Here is a 23220-nt window from a genome sequence, read left to right as displayed (position 1 = left end):
AATCAGGTCTTGGAATTTGATTTACTGAGGTGCAGGAACCATCAGAAATGAGAAGTTAGAACTGGGTTATTCAAAGTAAAAATAATACATACCAACTGATACTGGACAGAAAACACCTTGATTTTGTCACATAAGGATCTTACACTCCCTGAGCTAAGCTTCTAGGTGTAGTAATTGTAAGAAGCTCAACTAGATGAACCTCATATGATCTTAGTTCTCTGATTGGGGTTGTTAATCTGATCTAATCAGGGAGCCCTGGCTGAGCCCTAGATTAGATTAGATTACTTACAGTGTGGAAACAGGCCCTTCGGCCCAACAAGTCCACACCACCCCGCTGAAGCGCAACCCACTCATACCCCTACATCTACCCCTTACCTAACACTACGGGCAATGTAGCATGGCCAATTCACCTGACCTGCACATCTTTGGACTGTGGGAGGAAACCGGAGCACCCGGAGGAAACCCCCACAGACACGGGAAGAATGTGCAAACTTCCCTGTGGCGGGAATTGAACCCGGGTCTCTGGCGCTGTGAGGCAGCAGTGCTAACCACTGTGCCACCATGCCGCCCTATAAACAAGTATGTCAGAAGTTCTGTTCACCCTGAGAGCTGGTTCTGAGGGAACTGGATCAGTCTCAAGGGCTCTCGAAAGAGGAACCTCAAATATCCAAACGAGATGGACGGGCACTGTTTCATTCGGATAATTGATTATTTGATTAATTGATTCAATGCCTCTCCTCTGGGGCTTAGAGTTTTCTGAAGTTAGCTTTTTCCTCCGTCTGCCTGCCTTGGTCCCTCTCTCTATCCCAGGGTTTGTTTCTGAGCAGACACACACTTGTCTGTAAGAGATCTGCAGCATTGCTGAAGCCACCTAACCACACCACCCCCCCCCTCCTCCACATCCCCCCCCCCCACCCCACAACAATTCAATGGGATTGACACAGTGAGTACTTGCTAAGTCCACTCCCCATTCAGGAGACTAGGCAGCAACACACCACACGTGAGACCCCACTCCCCCGTCCGCCTCAACCCCTGCCCTTGGACAGCCCCCAACCCCATTCATCATGCCCCCATCCACCCCATCCCAGTCTCGTCTGCTCCCCCAACCTCATCCAACACTGCCCCTGTCCACCACCACGCCAGCCCTCATCTGACCCCCAACCCCAACCAACCCCACCCTCGTCCACCCCAAACTTCATCCAACACTGCCCCGCCCTCCTGTCTGCCCCATCCCTGCCCTCATCTGCTCCAACCCCCCACCCTGTCCACTTCCACACCACCCTCATCCACCCCCAACCCCATCCAACACTGCCCCTGCCATTCCCCAACCTCAGCCAACCCCACCCTTGTCTGCCCCCAAACTCATCCAACACTGCCCCCCGCCTACCCCCATTCCCACCCCATCTGCCCCAAAACCATCCAACACCACCCTTTCCATCCCCACCCAGTCCCCCAACCCCATCTAATCCCACTCCCTCGTCTGCCTCCCAATCCCGTCCAACACCGCCCCTCCGTCAGCCCCATCCATTTGTTCACACCCCCCACGCTCCCCTGCCCGCCCACGGCCCCACCCACTGTCCGTCCACCCGAGCGTGCCCCCCCTCCCCCTGCCGACCTGGCCACCTCCCACCCCCCTCCCTCCAGGGCAGCCAGACTGGATACCAAAAGTAAGACTGCTGCTGCCTTTGGGGGGGTGGGGAGTCTCAAAATAGCACACACATACACACACACGCGTGCGTGTGCGTACAGACACACACACACAACGTTTTACTGCAACCTTTTGACAGGTTCCACCTGCACAGGGCAATGTTGGAAAAATGATCTGGGGAGGGGGGGGGTTAAGGGTACATCACTGTGTAGAACTCCAGGGAAGGTGTGAAGAGAGAGAGAGAGAGAGAGAAAGAGAGAGGGGCAGGAGGTCAGTCATTTGGAGACAGTGCCTGGTCTCCCATCGATGTCCAGCACGGTTCTCGGCAGTATTTCAGTAAACCAACTTCACTTCTAGTCATTGTAAACAAAAGACGCAATCACCTCTTTGATGTAATGTTTCTATCGGGACCTTGAGATCTTTTTCAGATAGTCTGAAATTTGGATAATTGATATTTGGATAATCAAGGTTCCTCTGTACTTGTAAATAAAGGCTGACATGATGATGGCATACTGTCCTCTATGGAATTATTTCACCACACATTTGATAATATCGCAACCTCCTTCTTGAACTCGAATGTTATTACCTACACAGGATTCTCTACTTTTCTTCTTGTTATTTTTGTGATTTTCTTCTTACTTTTGAGGTAGAGCATACTTTTTCAGGCACAATTGATTCCCCAAGAGGCACAATTTACTTTCCTTGCACTTACCAATCTGGGTAAGTAGTGATGAAAATCATAAAGCAGAAGCAATTGGGTTTAAGTGACTATTATCCACATGAAGTAACTTATCAATTGTGAGTCATCCATTCCATCCTTTAGAAGGGGAAGGAAAGTGACATTTGCCTAAACTTCCATATGAATTTTAAATATTGTTCACCTGGCTCAGTTGGAATTAAATAACAGAGGAAAATTCATACATAACTGGCAAAACTTTACATGAAATCCAACACACCTATGAGGTGTTGCGTTTAATATTTGACTCATGTATTGAGTAGAGGTTTGATAATAGTGCACCAGTTGAATGCAGTTAGTAAATTCCAATTCCAATGATTATCAGTTGCTGACTGAACTGGTACCTCCTGACTCAGCATAGATAGAACTTTATTTCCAAGATGTCATTTTAGAAAGAGTGTGGCTGCCTTACCTTTCATTCCAAACTTGGAGTGTTTTCCAAACTTGAGAATTATTAGCATTAGTATCAGTCCAGTGCATGCCAAAGCTGCAACCCCAACGACAACATATACCTGAAATACAAGAATGTTAATATTAGAAAACATGAATATTTTCTTTAAAATTTGACTGTACATTATCCTTAAGTATCCTGTCTTATTCTGTAAGTGTAAACTGTTGATTGTGCTGTAAAATATACTTAAGTTATTCTTGTTTACTAAAGAATGTTACACTAGTTGAAGGGCTGGTGGGGTGAGCGGGCAGGTTGGGGAAGACGGCGGGGGAGAGTTCATCTGGGACAAATGAAGTCCTGCATTCCCGTTCCTGTTCCTCACAAAAGCAAGAAAGCACACTGTATGACTTTCTCTGGGACCGGTTACTGTGTGACCTGGATTGGCATGGCATTGGTATGAATTTTCAGGCCAGAGTTAAAATTGAGATCAGGTGTGAAAGTTGCCATCACACTGAACATACATATACATTTATAAAGTCCCCTTTGGCTTTGGTGAGTGTCCATGCCACCTGTTTAGGAAGATGATGTAATCCTGGTAAGTAACTCAAGGCATTTGAATTCCCGACTGTCTGGTTTCAGCCAATTGGGCAGGCTTAAAACTGTCCCTTCAATGTTTTTAATATATTTTATAATATTATTTTCTAGATCTTTTAAAATTCTAAATTTTAGATGAAATTCTAGTGGAATAAGTGTTACTTCCAACTTTAGATATCCCCCATCCTTGCAAGGAACTCCTCTGTTAGGTTTCCCCTTTTCCCTGCCTTCGATGTTTCTTCTTTAGCCACTAGCACTTGGGATTTCTCACACAGGCACAAATCAATAAGCAAAGGTTTACAACTATAAAAAATAATAAATACCATTTTCCAATATCATGCGATCATGTACTTAAACCTCCAGGAATACCCTTGGCTTTGTTAGATTAGACAAATTGTCTCAGGCCTGGCAAAGGTTCTGAAATGTAGACAAATGTGTCTCTGAAATAGTAGCTGAATATCGAATTCCAACTGTGCACAATGCTTTAGCTTGTCCTCAGTTTTATTGTAACTGTATTTTGAGTATATCAGGGTTGTGAAGGGTGTGCCAAAGGCCTGATTTTAATCACTGTACCTGACATTGTACAGTGAGAGCAAGGCAACAGTTGGAAAAAAATGACAGAAGTAAATAGATCACTGACTTCCCAGCTGAGCCTGCCTGCTGTTATATTGTGCAGAACCCTATTTAGGCATCTAACTGGGCAGACGTTTCATTATTTAATAAGAATTGTGAGTCCTTTGATATTTTTTGGTGCACATCACCTGCTGAGCACTGGATCCGATCACTCCACCCTCACCTACAATGCTGAGAATGCTGGAATACAGAAATTTTGGAACAAAAATGCATATATTTTTGCTGGCAAAGATATTGAGGGATTTGGAAATAAGATGAAATTGTTGAGATACAGATCAATCATGATCTTATTGAATGGTGAAATACGCTTGCAGATTGGATGTCCTATTCCTGTTCGGACTGTTCTTATATTACAATGTTTCATTTCAAGGAAACAGACATAGCTAGAACCAATATCTCTTTTAAAAATCACACTAAAGATCTTGTGAAATAATAAAATGTAATTAATTTGTTATCTTATGGACAGCAGTTCAACCGTATATGCTTCTCCTTTTCTTGTTGCTTACATCCTCCTTAATGATGCTCTCAATGCCCTATCAAGCAAGCTTTTAACTTTTCTGTAGGTCCATGCTCAACTAATGACCCGACAGACTTGCCATTTTCCCAGCCCAATGGTACTCAGAAAACATCAGCAGTTCTCTCTTTAAATAAAACTGAACACTGGCTACAGATTCAGAACTACACACTGATTTCTAGGGACTCCAGAAGCACTTGGTGGAAAACTAAATAAATAGATATCCTTTATCCATGCCCGAAGCCAGTCATTGTACTATGCAAACACGTGACCTAATATCCATTTCTAGTCCATTTTGCACCTATAGCAGGATATGACAGTGTTGATTATCTCTGGGAAAAACAACGCTTAACAACACAAGAATTTAAAATAATAAGTATACTATCATCAGTGCATCACCTGGTCCAGAGAGCTCTGACCTCACATCCTGTGACTCTGGTTTTTGTGGCAGTCTCCTCAATCTCCTCCTCAGACCCAGGCTTGTCCTCCAAGCACCTTATTCTGATGGCGCTCTTGGGTTCCCAAAAACACAGCAGCCCTTCTTCCTCGACTCCTGACAGCACTTCCATCGCACTTTGAGGCCAGCCATACAAAGCCCCGCAATCTTACTCCCAGCACGTACATGAAAATTGGTGCATGAACCTGTGTGGATCCTAATGATATACAATACACATGATAAAACCCCAAATCTCAGACTCTTCAGTCCTCCCAGTTTGAGTGTGGGTTCTTAGCAGTCTATGGAAAGATGCCCAAGAATGGACACTGCCAAATTTCTGGGCCAGGTGTCTTGCTGATGACATTGGGCAAGTACTCCAATCCATCATCCTACTGCCCAACCAATGTATGGCAAGTATAAAAATTGAGTTGAAGTGGTCTAGGTGCACAGTGGTGATGTCACTATGTTCAAATCCCACTTGCATCAGAGATGGGTCATAACTCATCCGAACAGGTTTGTTAAAGTATCTAAAAACTGACCTGTTGGTGCTAGTTCTTAGACCCACCCTCCATCAACTCTTAGCAAAAGTCAAATCTGCATGCTTCTTGGTAATGTGTATGACATGCATAGAGGCGCAAATGGTATTTGTACTTTCTTTACAAGCTGAAGGGCTGAGTCTAGGACACAGAGTATTTTCAGTCACTGTGAGCATTCATGGATCTGTTACCTGCCTGTCAGAGCGGCACATCTTCAGGATCAATTTTCTGGAAGGCAACCGAGATGCAGCTGCCTCAGAGTTTGATTCAGAATGGCAAGTAGCTGAGCAGGAGGGAAAGTCAAACGTGCACCACCACAGCTGGAGTGGCAGGTTGTGTCTGAGGTTTAAGCCAGCTTCATGGGATGATTAAGTGAAACAGCTGCAAGGAAAGTCTGAGGGAACCGACAATATGTATATACCATGATCATGGACTGAGAGAGTAGTGCCCACATGTTGTCCATGCAAGGACAAGCCCCTGTCCATGGATGCATTCAGGCTTGCACCAATGAAATGGTCAGATTGAGTATTTTCTCATTCTACCTTGATCTTCTGCTGTGCTCTCCCCTCTTCTTAATATACAAGGACTGCACACAGCATAGAGCCCATGCACCACTGTGAAAAATTATATTTTGGTAGAAAGATTTACTTTCTAAATTATCTTAATTGGTTTCCCAATGTTGATCTACAACTTGTCAGCAGAGGAATCAGTCCACTTGTAATAAAGCAAGTAAAGGCAGGAACAGGTCGTTGACACCAGCTGGCTTTGTTCACTCTCACATCTCCAAACCAGCATCTAAAAACCTGTTCGAATTCCCACAGAGGATCCCTGCATATGTGAAATCATATCAGCTATTCACACATAGAACTCTGAATACTCAGTGCTGCTTTGAGATCTGGACAAATTGGAGTTATCAGATCATGCTGACAATACAACATGGATGACTCACATTAGTCAACATTATGCCAAAAGCCACACTTATTTCCTAAATTAAGGTAACAGGGACATCAATATTTTATCACTGGCAACACTGGCTTACTTTATACATAATGAAATACATTGTCATCGCTCTTTATGGGCTAATGAAGATTGGTGCTCTGTTGTGTACTATAAGTTGGTGGTAATTTCATTATTTCAGGTTTATTACTCTATTCAGTTACAGAGTATGGAAAACTCATGAGGCTAAATCTTGCTTGTTTTTGGCTAAGTGCCAGTTGCAGTCAGTTTTTAAGAAGGGTTTTTTGTTGCACGGCTTAACAAGTTTCCCTGCAGTATTGCTTCATTAACAACTTGCCCCACCCATATAATAGTCCTCTCACCCTATTCTATCCCCATTTTACCATGTACTGGTAAACTGAACAACTTACAGAACAACTCACTACTGCTACCGTGGCCAGGAATTCACCAGTATCGCTGGCATCTTTGAGAGATCATTGTGCTCCCGGATAAGAACTGCCATGTCAGAACTGCCGGACTATGTCCTGGACACCGGAAAGGGAAATTTGGAGACCTGCTTTGCAGGCAGGCACCCAGACGTCCTGCTTAAGGGGGTGGTACACTATCTACAGTTATGTAATTCCTAAATTCTCTGTAGTCCAAATGAATGGACCAAATAGTAACAAACATGCAAATCATTACTTCGTCAGTTTTAAAAGAACAAAGGTGCTATTCGTGATTACATACACTAATAAGGTGAAAGTGACAGCCCTCGGCATCAAACTTACATTCAGCCAAGTACAGCATCAAGGAGTCCAAGCAAAACTGGAATCAATGGGCATCGGGGGCAAACTCTCAACTGGTTGGAGTCATACCTGCACATGGGAAGATGGTTGTGGCTATTGGATTCCAATCATCTCAGCCTCAAGACATCTCTTCAGGCGTTCCTCAGATAGGTAACTTAGGCCTAACTATTTACAGCTGCTTCATCAATAGCCTTCCCTCCATCACAAGGTGAGAAATGGGGATGTTTGCCAATGATTGTATAATATTTAGTATATTCACTACTCCTCACATACTGCAGCTGCCCATGTTCAAATGCAACAAGATCTGGACAACATCCAAGCTTGGGCAGAAAAGTGGCAAGTAACATTTGTGTGACACAAATGCCAGGCAGTGACCATCTCCAATGACAGGTATTTTAACCACCACCCCCTGACATTCAATGTTGTTACCATCACTGAATCCCACACTATCAAAGTCCTTGGGATTACCATTGTCCAGAAACTCAAGTAGACTTGCTGTATTAATAGAGTGGTTGCAAAACCAGGTAAGAGGCTAAAATACTGTGGCGAATAACTCACCTTCTGATTCCTCAAAGCCTGTGTACCATCTACAAAGCATAAGTCAAACGTCTGATGGAATATTCTCCATTTGCCTGGATGAATGCAGCTCCAAAATTCAAGAAGCCTGACACCATTCAGGATATAGCCCCCTGCTTGATTGGCACCACATCCACAAGCATCCACACTCTCTACCATTGATGCTCAATCGCAAAACTGTGTCCTATCTAAAGATGCACTGCAGAAATTCAGAAGTATCTCAAGTGACAGTGGCGGAGCATGTGGGGAACAGTTCATAAGGTTTAGGATAATGTGAGAAGATGACATTGGTCAATCCAGTGTAAGAGTAATCATCTGGTGGAAAGCAGATTTCAGTGAGGGCATGAAGACAGCTGAGACAGGGAGACTAGAACCAAAGTTTGGTGAGAAAATCATAGTCAAGAGTGGGTGCTGGAAAAGCACAGCAGGTCAGGCAGCATCTGATGAGCAGGAAAATCGATGCTTCAGGCAAGAGCCCTTCATCAGGATCTCCAGCATCTGCAGTCCTCACTTTCTCCTAGTTCTCCTGCTCCTTGGATGCTGCCTGACCTGCTATGCTTTTCTAACACCCTACTCCCAACTCTGAGCTCCAGCACTGTGGTCCTCACTTTTCCCTGAGAAAAATAATAGCTGAGCAATGGGTTACTTTAAAATAGGATATTATTAGGTATATTCCCTCAAAAGGAAAGGGTAGATTAAACAAATCCAGAACTTCCTTGATGACAAATGAGACAGCAATTAAAAGAAGTAAAAGTGTGACAATGTTTACATAAATACAGTTGAAAACCAAACTGAACATGGAAGTTTGAAAAGAGAGGCTTAAAAGTAAATATTAGCAAAGAAATCTCTGAAAAAAGACTGGTAGCTAACATAAAGGGAAATGCCAAAGTCTTCCACAATAGTAAAAGAGCAGTTGAACTGATTAGGGAGCAATAAACGGATTTATGTACAGATACAAAAGGCAAAGCTGAGATGTTAATACATTTCATTTGTTTTTACCTACTAGGAAGATTACATGTAGCCCATAGTGACAAAGGAAGAAACTCAGTCGAGACCGATTTATAATTTATAAGGAGGAGTTATTGCATAAGTCGATGCTTAAAGTTGACAAGGCATTGGAATTGAATGAGATACACCCCAAGATATTGAAGAAAGTGAGAACAGAAATTGCAAAGGGACTGGCAATTCCTTTCAATCCTCCCTGGCTTTGGAGATGGTGACAGAGAATGAGCGAATTGTAAACATTATGGCCTTGTTCAAAAATGCTGTAAAGGTTGCCCTCCTAACTACAGATCACTCAGTTTAACCTCAGAGATGGGTAAACCCTTAGAAATTATCCATGATCGAATTGTTTGCCCGGCAGAATAATGTGGATTTATTTGGAAGAATCAGCGTGGATATGTTAAGGAAAAATTGTGTCTACCTAATATTCTGGAGTTTTTTTCAAGAGGTAATAAAAAGATTTGGAGAGGAAGGCTGGTGTGCATGGACTTTCAGAAGGCATTTGACCCAATGCCACACAACTGATTGTGACAAAACTTATGTATTTGAGAATGGAAGGGATAATAGCAACATGTAAAAAAGATTGGCCAAAGGATGAGAAATGAAGAGTGATGTTGAATGGGTATTTTTCAGGCGGAGTAAGGTTTTTGGTGGAACTCCCCAGGTGTGAGTATTGGGAGACTTGCTGATCCTGTTATATAAAGATTTTGCTATTCAAAGGTGTTTTAGAAAGTTTGCTATGGAGAAAAAAAAATGTAAATTGTAAGAAGGATAGTGTAGAAGTTGAAAAAGACATTGATAACTTGGTGGAGTGGGTGGATAAGTGACAGATGAATTTCAATGTGGAGAGCTGTGAGATGATGCATGTTAGCACAGAGAACATGGGTAGAGTATAAAATAAAAGATGCTATCTATAGAGTGTTGATCAACACATATGTATGTTATTGAAGTTTTCGTGAAAGGTAGTGAGAGCTGCACATAAAGCATATAACAGTCTATGCTTTGTAAAAATAGAGTACAAGGGCAAGGAGTTAAGAAGAATTTGTGTAAGATATTGGTTAGACATCCGCTTGAGTACTGTGTTGAGTTCTGAGTGCCATGCTATAGGAAGAATGTGAATGCATCGGAGAGAGTACAGAAGAAGTTTATGACTACACTAAGTTAAAATACTGAGAGAGCCGGGGCAGATATGATGGGCTGAGTGACCTCCTTCCAGACAAATCCTGTGATTCCATGATTCACAATAAGCAATGGGTAGAAGTGTTTCTTATGTTGATAACACAAAGAGAAAATAAATTGAGTTAATAATTTTTCATTAATAAGTTTTTTACAGTATAATTGCAGATTATGTACATAGCTTCACAGAACAATTCAAGATGCTTAATTTGTTCTTGGTCTCTTCGAACCAATTTGGACTATTTACAAATGAGCCCTGAGAATCAACATGATCAATGCCATGAAGTTGCAAAGATGTAAAAATATTCAATGAAACCATTTCAATAACATTTTAAATAATGGATCCACTGGGAATATTAACAGTACATGCTCCCGGCACTGAGGAAATTGAAATTAAGTATTATTTGCATTTTTAATTTTAGATCAATGAAGCTGCTCAAACTCAGAACCCCATTTGACATCAAATTAAAATAATGTCAATGAATATTTTTTTTAAAATTCTGTAGATGAATGAGTTGCTGCTTGACAGTTTCAGGAATGGAGGCCAAGCTGTGACTGCAATGCTACAAGAGCTCCAGTGGTGAATATCTACAGCACAGATACATTTTCCAATCTATTACAGGATTTCTTTGGTATCACAATGGTCAGAAAGGTATATGCTGATATGTGAGGCCATTCAACTCACCCTTAACTAAAACCTATCTCATTCTATTCCAGCACTTTTTAATCATTATTATTCAAAGATGGGATATAGGCTTCACTGGCTGGGTCAGTATTTATTAACTATTCGAGGAGAAAGTGAGGACTGCAGATGCTGGAGATCAGAGCTGAAAATGTGTTGCTGGAAAAGCGCAGCAGGTCAGGCAGCATCCAAGGAACAGGAGAATCAACATTTCGGGCATAAGCCTTCCTGAAGAAGGGCTTATGCCCGAAACATTTATTAACCATTCCCTAGTTGCTGTTAAAAAAGTGGTGGTGAGCTTCCTTTTGATCTATTGTAGTCCATAGTTGGTGTAATTACACCCACAATGCAATTAGAAGGGAGTTCCAGAACTTTGGCCATAACACTGACAGTACAATTATATGTTACTGACTCAGGCTGATGGGTGACTTGGAGAATATCTTGCAGGTGATGGTGTTGGTGGTTTGCATGCATTTGCTGTCCTTGTCCTTTTAGATGTTTGTGGATTTGGAAGATGCTATCTAAGGAGCCTTGCTAAACTTCTCTACTGTCTCTCAGATAGTATACATTGCTGTTACTGAGCATCTGTGGTGGAGGGAGAAATGTTTGAGGACATGTTGCTTTGTGCTGGATGGTGTCAAGCTTCTTTAGCATAGTTGAAACTTCACTCATTCAGGCATGTGGGGAGCATTTCATTACATTTCTGACTTGTAATTTACAATTAATGAAGGCTTTGGGAGAAAGGGAGTTATTCACTCCAGGATTCCCAACCTGTGACCTTCTGTTGCAGCAACAGTATTTATATGGCTTGTCCAGTTCAGTTTCTCGTTAATGCTAAACCCCAAGATGTTGCTAGCAATGCTAATGCCATTGAATGTTAAAGGGCAATGGTTAGATTCTGACTTGTCGGAGATGTTCATTTCCTGGCATTTGTGTTATGTTAAAAAAAATCACTTGCTGTGTGTGAGCCCAAACCTGGATATTGTTCAGTTCTTGCTACATTTAGACATGGACTCCTTCAGCATGTGTGAAGTAATGAATAGTGCTGATCATTGATCATCAGCGAAAATCTTCCCTGCTGATCTTATGGTGGAGGGAAGGTCATTGATGAAGTAGCAAAAATGCTTGGGCCTAGGTCAACCACCCTGAAGAACTCCTGTAGCATACAGATTAGTGAGGATGAGGTCAACTGTGTTTTTGTTACATTGTTTCCTTCATCACCTGGCACAGACCCAATCTAATGCGATTCAATTATTATTCCATAAAATAACTAGGTGACACAAATGATGACACTCTTCCCTCTGAGTCAGAGGCTGTGGATTCAAGTCCCATTCCACAGAGTTGAGCTCATATTAAAGGCTGGTAATTAACTACAATACAGGGATGGACTCAAAGCTCTTCGATGAGACATTAAATTTAGGACGGTTTCACTTTTTCCAGTTGGGTAAAAAACAACTCAGGATTCCATTTTTATGAAGAACTGGGGAGATTTCCCCAACGTCCTTATCAATATTTATTCCTCAATTACATCACTTTATACAATATTTCACTTTTGGAAATTTGCCATACTGTTTCTTACACACCAACAGTTTTAACACATACCACTGTATAGAATTGTGGGCACACTGAGGTCATAAAACATGCTATATAAATACAAACCTTTTTGCTTGTTTTCATATAGCCATATGAAGCAGTCTATTGGGCATTAGACAATAGACAATAGACAATAGGTGCAGGAGTAGGCCATTCTGCCCTTCGAGCCTGCACCACCATTCATTATGATCATGGCTGATCATCCTCAATCAGTATCCTGTTCCTGCCTTATCTCCATAACCCTTGATTCCACTGTCCTTGAGAGCTCTATCCAACTCTTTCTTAAACGAATCCAGAGACTGGGCCTCCACTGCCTTCTGGGGCAGAGCATTCCACACAGCCACCACTCTCTGGGTGAAGAAGTTTCTCCTCATCTCTATCCTAAATGGCCTACCCCTTATTTTTAAGCTGTGTCCTCTGGTTCGGGACTCACCCATCAGCGGAAACATGTTTCCTGCCTTCAGAGTGTCCAATCCTTTAATAATCTTATACGTCTCAATCAGATCCCCTCTCAGTCTTCTAAACTCAAGGGTATACAAGCCCATTAATCTCTTGCTATTGTACTTACAGCAATGCCATCCTCCATTGTCTTTTCTGTGACATTAGGTGGGCCAATTGCAGTTGAATTGTCTGAGGTCACACCGAAGATATCCACAAACTGGTCATATGCATCTGCAATTGAGAGATATAAATATTTCAAGTCTGTTAATACCAAACTTAACAAACTGACCATAGTGTGTTTATAAGAACATCATACATTTATTTCTGAGATATTATTATCCAATGTCATTCCACTTTAATGGTGTTTTGACAGTACCTTCTTAAAGTCTTATATTCTCTACATGTGCACCCAACCTTCTTAACTTATGAGTAACTTCTTTCCTGTATGTTATGAACACAGCCATACACAGACTCAACAATTGTCAACTCATTACTTGGCCATAAATGGTGATTCAAGTATCCAGTATTTTTACTTAAAATATGTTTTCCTGTAAAAGAATTTCATGAAACCTCCTTACTTTCTAATCATATTTGAAGTTTTATGATATGGAACTTTGGAGAGTGTACAGCACAGAGGTAGGCCTTAAGTGCCAATGCTGGGGTTTATGTTCTGTACAAGCTTCCATCTATCCTGTAATTATGGACATCATCACATCCTTCCATTCCTTTCTCCCTCGAGTACTTATAGGCTGGATTTAAAATTATTTCAACTGGGGTGTCATTACTTTAATTGTATTCTATGCTGTCAGCAAATAAAACTGAAATAAATTGGTCTGTGCACTTGCACAAGATCTGACTGTAAAACAGTCCATTCTTTCACTATTAGATCAGACATGATACATTTCTGTATTACAAAACCAATGCAATAGAATGCATTAAACTTTTTCCTGAATAGCATCATTATAATTTATAATTCTTCACAAAGATCAATTCAAATGGTGTTGAATTGGCTCTGATAGCCTTTAAAAATGGTGAGTGGATCTGGATATACAGATCCTGCCCCAATTCTTTCAGATCCCATTTTGCCAGCAGCCAGGGGAAGGATATGATTCACGTGGGTGGGAAATTTGAAACTCAATGGAGCCATTTGAAATTAGTGCTGAACTCAAACAGACCCCTTTTTTACTATTCCAAGGGCCTTAACACACAGTCACAAACTTACGAAGGAGGCTGATGTATGCTTGATAGGCAGGTAAAGTCTGAGTTTATTTATGATCTGAAGTTATTTAAATCCCCAGCCATTTAAAAAGTAAAACAAAAATAGGCTGCAGATTTCAGCTCAGGCAAAGAAGACACCCTCTCTAAGAGTACATTGATTGACAGGGTATCTGGTGTAGCTTCAACAAATCATAAGCCATCTGTTCATACAGTTTGGGCAGACTTCCATTAAGATTTCTCAAGATACCCTCCAAAAACAATTTTCTCCAGAGGAGTATTGTACTGACTTTTTGATTTACAATTTTAAGAAACTCTTAAGGATTATCTGCCTTTTAAGGATTAGCGAATTGAAGATCATTATCAAAATGGATGGATCAACTGAGGGGATTTAAAATTTTTGAATGGGCTTTACGAATGGGAGGTTATTTTTCAGTCTCAACTTTTATTCGTGAAAGTTCACTTAGACTGTTAAATGTTTATTTTTCATCTCCCCATAGTGGAGACTGGTGGACACTACGTAATTAGTTATGAAGGAGGCATAGGGCTAGTTAGTGGATATATAATATTCTGGGTGTAATGAGGGCATGTTGAGGTAAGGGATGACATGACTTTAATACAACAGAATAAAAGTCATAGAAAACAATGGGAAGCCTTCTAACCAGCCTGCCATATTATTTGTCTTGCCACATCACTTACATGCCTCAGCGGTTGCCTCCAAGCCACCTCTGGATGTAATGGGACTGATTTTATCTCATTCCAATCTACCTGGAATTGAAGTGTGGAAATGGGGCCCTTTTAAATGTGACAGGTCTGCTGAATCAGGAAATCTCTCGATTCCCCTATTCCATGGAGTTCTTAAAAATGAAACATGTAAAAAATGTAAATCTAAGTAACAGTTTCTTTCTTAATCTATTATATAAGGTTGGTTCACACATCCATTTTGATTTCCCATTACAAAGAGTCTTGGTACTGAACTCGATCAAAAGCTCAAAACTGTAATTTATTACTGGAACAGCTTGTCATTTGCAATGATTTCTACACTCTCCAAAATTTCTAGCCGTGCTTTTTGCATCACATTACAAGTCTAGACAAATTCATTATCTGCCAAAGCAGTGTGAGCTGCAGCAAAGATTTGAGATTATGCTGTTTTTGTGTAATGAACACGTCTTACTAAATGAATTAGAGTTGCAGATTGCTCGGTTTTCAGACAGGCCAAAAATGATCACCCGTAGTTGACAACTTGATAATTATTCAGAATATCTTACACTGACTGACTCAATTTACCATTTAGTTTTGGTCTCAGCTAGGGGTTGATATTATGCACTTAAAGGGGATGCAATTCTACTCCAAAAACAGAAAAAATCTCCTCCATCACTCATGGAGTGATGATTTTAAGTAAAATTAATAGTTTATTTCCCCAACTATTATCAAATTAAAAATGAGGTGTTGCATGATCTCTTTGTAAAATGAATCTGTTTGAAAACTTATTCAAAGTTTTTGAAGTACAATGTTTCCATGGATAATTTTCTCAAATTTAAATCTTACAATAATTAGGAAGATATTGTACACCAAACTTACCATAAAATCCAGGATCTGTAATTGGTTCATTGCCTAAATTTTAAAAAGTACACAATCAGGTACAAATATATTGGAAACACAGATTTCAACAGTTAGATCATCAAAGTTCAGAAATGTAAAGCCAAGGAAAAATAAAGGACCATTTTCTTAATCAGCTCTATGTCCCCACTGCACTACCCTTGGGATTATGAGGGCTTTCCATTCAGGCCTAAATGAGCCCTCAAAAGTAGTAGGCATTAATAATGTGATGTGGCAGGAGAAGTCTAACTCACTCTTTTGAGGGACCATATATTTAGATTAGATTAGTTTAGATTACTTACAGTGTGGAAACAGGCCCTTCGGCCTAACAAGTCCACACCAACCCGCTGAAGTGCAACCCACCCAGACCCATTCCCCTACATTTACCTCTTTACCTAACACTACAGGCAATTCAGCATGGCCAATTCACCTAACCTGCACATTTTTGGATTATGGGAGGAAACCGGAGCACTCAGAGGAAACCCACGCAGACACGGGGAGAACGTGCAAACTCCACACAGTCAGTCGCCTGAGGCGGGAATTGAACCCAGGTCTCTGGTACTGTGAGGCAGTAGTGTTAGCCACTATGCCACAATTTGAATATTTAATAAGGGTTGAAGGATTTTGATCAAAGCCTCTGCTATCTCCTCTGGCTTCTCTCATTGTTCTAGCGTATTTATCAATGAATTTGTTTAATTCCAAACTCTTTTCAATACTCATCACTGACAAATGTTTTGGAGCATCTCTTAGTGTAACTCCAGTCTATTTGCATCATCATTTATAAACAAAATTGCAAAATATTTACTACTTTACATATGTTTGCATCCATAATAATTAGACTTTATGACCAGGATTTTCCCATTTTTTGACTGAACGTTAGCATGAACATGTTCAGTGGCATCTAATATGCTACCCCATCTGGTGAGATAGCTCTTAGAATTATGCACATTTAGATGGTGTACAGGCAAGTTTTGTGCCTTTTCAAGCGTCTTGACACTGAAGTGTTAGATTGCCAGAAGCTGGTGGTCCATAAGATTGACTTATCAGCGTCTGGATCCCAAGGATCATTGGTCGAGGCTAACTCCATGAGGTTCCTAACAGCAAGAACATTAGTTCTTTACTTCTTCTTGCAGGGTGGAAAGGATGATCAGCAGGTTCAGAGGCAAGACCTCTAGTGGCTCTCAGAGATCAACTGTCCCCAGTTGTCCCAGACTTGGGTAAGCAAGTGGCCCTAGTTACCCATTTGAGAAATAAACTGTTTTTTTCACCAGTAACAAAGCCAAGTATTTTGAAGGTTGACAAGTTGAGGTCCTTAGGTGGACATTGATTAACTATTTAAGGACCTTATTCACAAGTCAAGTAAGTGTCCCATGGACCTTCTCAACCAATAGTTAATCACTGAGATGGCAAGAGGGGGCGAGTTTCTCCCAAGGGCCAATTTGCTGAATTATTGCCATTCTCACCACCCCTCCTGCTACCTTCATGGAGGCAAAATGCCACTTTTTAATTTCTTTCTTAAGATGCTCCGCTGTCTTTTTCGATAATCTTTTACTAACATGTTTAAATATGTAATCAAGTAGCCTTCTCTCATATCATCCTTTAGTTGTTCTAATCCTCCTTTTATCTGTGGTTTTAATAAAAACTAAACACAACTTTATTCAAAATTATTTTTAGTGTCATTCACTTTAATTTTATGTCACTTCCCTTTCAAGACTAATTTTATTTTTAAATCCTTTTTTTTGTCTAATTAATTCTGTTCTTTTTGCTTCACAGAATATATTGAATATGCAACATGGACTCAAAGAGATCTCACAGCTGATCCATCAACTTGTTCTCCACCTATACTGGCCAATTAATTTGGATAATTAATCCTTTTCATCCAACAGCACTTCACTCTTCTACTATTCCAGCTACTTTTTATAAATCATTATTCTCGTCCTTTCTTAGACTAAATCTAACTAAGTTTGGGTAATTTTTCCAAATGTTCTCCTGCTCCCATATCAGTTACTTAGCTCACTATCGAGAATTTTTTTACTATATGTTTTCTTGTATGGTCAGAGACAAAGTGGTGCCCACATTGACCTCCTGCATTTCAGTTAAAAATCACCCACTAGAACTGGCCTGTTGTCCTTGCAAATTCTGTTGTAAAATGTGCTTATTGCCTCTTCCAGTTTGTCTTCCCTATTTGATGCCTTGCAATGGACACTAACAGTTTTACCATTTCTTATCCTGTTTCTGAGTCCAATCATTTGGATTCCATCTTAATATAAGATCCAATAAAATCCTTCCTTGTCATTGTTACCTATATTTTCTCCCTCATTGTTCCTGAAAACCTAATTATCAGAAGTCCTATCCAAATGCAGCCCATACGACATTCTATTGATCAATAGTTTTTAATACTTCTTGACAAGTGGAAAATTAATAAGAATTATCATAAAAAGTTGAAAAAAATGTGTGAAGAATCTAGCAAACCAAGAACCTGTGAGTATCAAGTTAATACCTGGATTTGTTTCAAAATAGCAACCTCACTCAAAATGAGCTTCCTGGAAATGTTTAAACAACTCCAGAGCCAGAACTTGAGATGGACTTATCACTTATAATTACTTTCTTACTTTGTAGGATATGAGTTGAGTCATGTGTTGCATCACCTCATACTATCTTTTTATCAACTGCGAAATCAATATTATATGTTTGAAAGAGTTACCCAATGTTTTTAAATAATTAGGTCATTCTCCAAGCCGGAACATTAGTGATTTGCAGATATGACCATGAAACAAAGAGTTTATTACAGAGTAATGGTTTCTCAATTTCTGGTTGATTCCAATATTATAGCTATCATTTCTATATTATAGCTGTCAAGGGGGCATAGCTTTAAATTAAGGGGGGGTAGATATAGGACTGATGTTAGGGGTAGGTTCTTCACTCAGCGAGTCGTAAGTTCGTGGAATGCCCTGCCAGTAGCAGTGGTGGACTCTCCCTCTTTATGGGTATTTAAGCGGGCATTGGATAGGTATATGGAGGATAGTGGGTTAGTGTAGGTTAGGTGGGTTTTGATCGGCGCAACATCGAGGGCCGAAGGGCCTGTACTGCGCTGTATTCTTCTATGTTCTATGTTCTATGAAGTATAACTTCATGGAAGTCACCACAGTGACATGCAGCGCTGAAAGTAACATTACTGGGAACCTCAAAACTGAGAAATGAAGATACTCATTGTAACTGACAGATCATTGGCTTGGAAATCACAAGGTGAAAATGTAGATTTAAGAAAGGAGTAATAGGATTGTGTACAATGTTAAAGTAATTTGCTCCCAGGGTTGCTGGGAAATATGAAAAGTAATATAAAATATCATGTTGATAAATTGAAACAAAATAAATGAGAAAAAGAAAAATCAAATTAATTTTTCAAAAGAGTGCAATAAGCTTTGGAAAAAAAGATTTGGGAAACAAAGTTAGTTAAATATGAATCACTACAAATATTTCATGTATAGAATGGTTTTATTCCATTAATGAATTATATGTATCTTCAATTAATTTCTTCCCCAATAGGAGGAACAAAATATTGTAAATATTGTTTCAGTTGTTCTTGTATTCCTTGTCCAGTAATTGAAGAATGTAGGGTAGTAAAGCTACACCTAAATACCAAAGATTTGCATCATGTGCATGTCAACCTAGGCAACAGTCTAACCCTCTGATGTCTGAATGGTGTCCAAAAAGTCACCATTTAAGCCTTTGCACAAATAAAATATTACATATTGGTATTATTTCATACTTAATTTGTGGAGAGAAGTGTGGTGTTAACCAGTATTAAAGTTTGTATAATAATGCTCTATCTGCAAATAATTCTAGCACATACAGTGTTTATCCCACACTTTCCAAAAGCTGGAATGTTCAGCTGAATGCTGAATATGATTTGCAACCTGATACATTGACCAGAAACCTGTTGGTGCCATCAGATGTTACAGAAGCATTTAGTGAGGTGGGGACAAAATAAAACTTGTGCGCAGACTCAAAACATTAGTTTTGAGAAATCAGTGGAAAGGAGTGGAATATTGGGCAGGGTGTGTTACGAGCAGCAAAGGCAATGCCACCTGTTCTGCATCTCCACCCAAGGCAAATTGCACCTCTTTTTAAATTTTGTGCACTAATCAAGTTAGCTTGACATTTTTGCATAATTATTCATCACTGTCTTCACAGATTCTTGACTATGACTCACCAAAAACTTTGGATTTGTTACTATTCAAAAGCACGTTTAGGAGATGACTCTCGTATGTACCTCTCTTACGTACTTTACATCTCTAAAACTGAGAGAGATTTTGCGCTACTGTCGTTGACACCCATTGGTTGGATATTGAGACTGCTGAATATATCTAATTAACAATTCCCTTCAAAACTGAATATAGGCACATAGAATGGTAGCGAAACAAAGCAACAATAGTAACAACAAACATAAGAAAATACCTACCTGAACCAGGAGGATGGTGCATGAAATGAGCATATATTGTGCCCTTATCTTGTCCTAAATCATTATAAACATATAGAGTATAGTTCCCGTTGTTCAGATGGGTCGGATTGTCCAGCTGCAAGCAACCGTGTTGCTCACTGATATTTTCCTCATGAATTTGTGTCAGTATAAAATCTGTCTCATTCAGAGGATAATTATTGTGGTACCATTGAATTTTGGGTGGTGGGTTGCCTGTTACGCTGAAAGGAATGCACCAACGGTGGTCTGGAATTGCCTCACCCAACAATATTATTCGAGGAGGAACTGGAGAGAAACAAATGATGTTAGTTAAACCTGAAGTTGTACAAATGCAGTGAAAGATATAGAGTTACCAATAATGTGTGAATGTAATGTCTTAAGAATTAATTGAAAAGAAACTCATGCCTATCCATTCATTCTACCACTGGAAGGAAATTTTCAAACATTTTACCTTGCTGTTTTGAATATCCTTCATATAATTTTTCACCTCACCCTCACTCATTGTGTCTTTAAAAACCTTCTCAGGTTGAATCTTTCAATGTCTCCTTTCAATCACTCCCTCCAAGACTCAGTATCTATGCCTTTATTAAACTCTATCTGTGAATTGACTTGCCAATATTTTTTCTTTATGTTATACATGATGTAAATACAAGTATTTTCTATCCCAGAAAGTACAATGCGTAATACTTACACTAGGCAAATTAGTTCATAGTATTGCATCAATTGGCCTATTATGGACAGGGGACAAAATTATTCTGCTATATTCTGCTACAGGAGTGCAGCAAAACTGGTACTGGTGAAAACAAAAAATGTTGGCGATCACAACGGGTCAGGCAGCATCCATGGACAGAAAGCAAGCTAACACTTCAAGTCTACATGACTCTTCATCACAGCGGTACCGGTGACCTGTTCCCTCAATACTACCAAAGTTTTTAGGGACAGAGTAGGATTAAACAACATTAAAAAATGACTATGCAGTGATCTATGTTTCTTAAAGTCAACCAGAGGAAATAGAAAGGATATGTAGCTGCAAGTTGATCTGATGAATCTATCAGCAAAACACCTTACTAATGTCATTTCAATTGAGATTTGGAGTGGACTGAGGATTATATTTGCAGATGGCACATTTCCGCCATACGGACCAGAGAGTAGCAGAATTAATATCTTACTTTTCTGTCAGGGTCTGCTCTTGTATGTGATATGTGCAGGAAGTAAGCACATGGACCATTGAGCCTGCTCTCTTATTTAATACTATCATGGCTGATTCCTTAACTGGTCTATTCTTTCCACAGATGCTGTCCCACCTCTGGATTTTTTTCACTGTTTGCTATTTTTCTTCTGAAGTTTCCTTGAATTGAGGAATCATTTATTTCTTGTATTAATGACCTCTTTAAGTAACATATAAGCACTTTGTCTTTAAATTATCAGTATTCATTGATTCGTTCCATAATGGGCAGAATTTTAGTGGGGTCTGCTGCAGTGGGCAAGATAGTCAAGGGTGCGAACAACTGCATGGGAAGCACTAAGTGTGTGGAAGGAAGAGTCAACATGGGAAAGCTACCTACTGGTGGCAGGAAATCAGGCCACTGTGATTTAATGCTGGCTGAGGAACTATGTGATAATCTGTTGGGTGTGCCAATGCAAACAAAAGGGAATTCTCATTCTCAAACATTCAGTGTCCAATCAAGTGACCCAGCAATAGGAAGGGGAGGAGTCCACTGAAATATATCCCCTTAGCTTTGCTTTTGACCCACTTCTGGTCTTCACTATTCACAGCCTCCCTCCTGTCTTCATTATGCCTCATTTGCCACTCTTGGTGAACCAGCATCAATCCTTGACAAAGGCTCCAGTGTAATGCCATGGCTTTTGGTGGCATTGCTAGCCCTGGAAAGCTTCTGCTCCAAGGTTGATCATCAGCTCTTGAGGGTGGCATTTCCAGCTTACTTGGATCTTCATCGCATTGATCTCTACATTGACCAGATAAGTGCCAAGATTACCTTAACATTGCACTGGCCTCCAAAAGAATAGCTATGAATAGTTCCTACTGGTTCTCCAACAGTGGCAACATACCTGTCAAGTTCTATCCAATCTTTTTAACAGCAGAGGGTAAAATTTGCATGTTGCAGCTAGTTAAGTAATTGAAAATGATGTGATTTGAAAATTTGATATTTGTTTTATGATTCGCACACATAAGATTCCATCAGCACCAGTCATGAACATGCTTGTTGGTGTAAAAGTATCAAAATATAAATTGAATATACTATGCATACTTACAGAGAACTGTTAGATTGACAAAAGCCTTAGATTCTCCAACTATATTCTCTGCTGTGCAGATAAGTTGCTGTCCATTGTCAACTCCAGAAATGTTGCTGAGCTTTAATATTATTGGTGGTCTGGAGGTTTCTGCCGACTACGAAGAGAAATAGCATGATGTCACTCACTAGATTATTCTTTAAACCTGAGAGTTTCCTATTCCAGCTAGTGTGCAGTAGGCCCATCACTGACAACTTCCCATGAGAAAAGTGGGCATTATGTTTGAAAAATGACTTTCCATTGACCTTAAGAAACAGGAAAAATGGACAAGCGGGAGCAGTCACTGTGCAACCATATGCCAACAAAACAGTGCCATAGCAAATGGTCTTATTTTTCGAGAAACGTGGTAAAATCAGAGAGAAAAGAGATAAAAGATGGGAGCCCAATAGAACATTTCCCAGGTCCCACATCCCTCCTTTTATTCTTATTCATAGTATAACATAAAATGGTAAGTGGTGCTGAAAATGTTGGCTTTTGACAGCATCATGATTATACCTGGTAAGTCGAGTAGAGAATGCGATTTTGCCAGTCCACAGTGGGAATTGGGTGGCCTAGAGCAGTACATTGTATTGCAGCTTCTCCCCCTTCAATCACAGTAACATTTGTAATGTTTACAGAAGCTTTAGGCAACTCTGTAAAATAAAGGATGAGAAATTACAGGAAAATTATCATATGAGTAATTGCATCTCCCAAAATGCCTTAATACTGAAATGGATAGCCAGAGATGGACAATAAATGCTGGCCTCAGGGCACATGTGGTACAGTGGTAGTAACCTTGCCTCGAGATGAGTGAAAAAGGAATAGTGCATGAAATTGGCCTGAGGAAGTGAATTGAGCAAATTAATTAGCCAGTTTCTTCAGCTACTTAGTGGATGACAGTAGATTTATTGAAAAAATAGCAAACTGAAACTTT

General features: G+C 40.1%; 1 protein-coding gene across 1 annotated transcript in view; it reads right to left on the bottom strand.

The window, feature by feature from the left end:
- ntrk2a (neurotrophic tyrosine kinase, receptor, type 2a) overlaps positions 1-23220 on the bottom strand; it is a 257804-nt gene that overhangs the window by 184586 nt on the left and 49998 nt on the right. Inside the window, exons 6-11 of the mRNA XM_072585809.1 lie at positions 22803-22939; positions 22269-22404; positions 19977-20279; positions 15497-15529; positions 12828-12931; positions 2797-2896 (exon numbers count right to left, since the gene is read on the bottom strand). Coding sequence (XP_072441910.1) covers positions 2797-2896; positions 12828-12931; positions 15497-15529; positions 19977-20279; positions 22269-22404; positions 22803-22939 — 813 coding nt within the window. The remainder of the gene's footprint in view (positions 1-2796; positions 2897-12827; positions 12932-15496; positions 15530-19976; positions 20280-22268; positions 22405-22802; positions 22940-23220) is intronic.

Source organism: Chiloscyllium punctatum, chromosome 2 (genome assembly GCF_047496795.1).
Source record: "Chiloscyllium punctatum isolate Juve2018m chromosome 2, sChiPun1.3, whole genome shotgun sequence".
NCBI lineage: Eukaryota > Metazoa > Chordata > Chondrichthyes > Orectolobiformes > Hemiscylliidae > Chiloscyllium > Chiloscyllium punctatum.
Note: the sequence above shows the minus strand (reverse complement) of the source record. Positions and strands in the feature narration are given on the sequence as shown.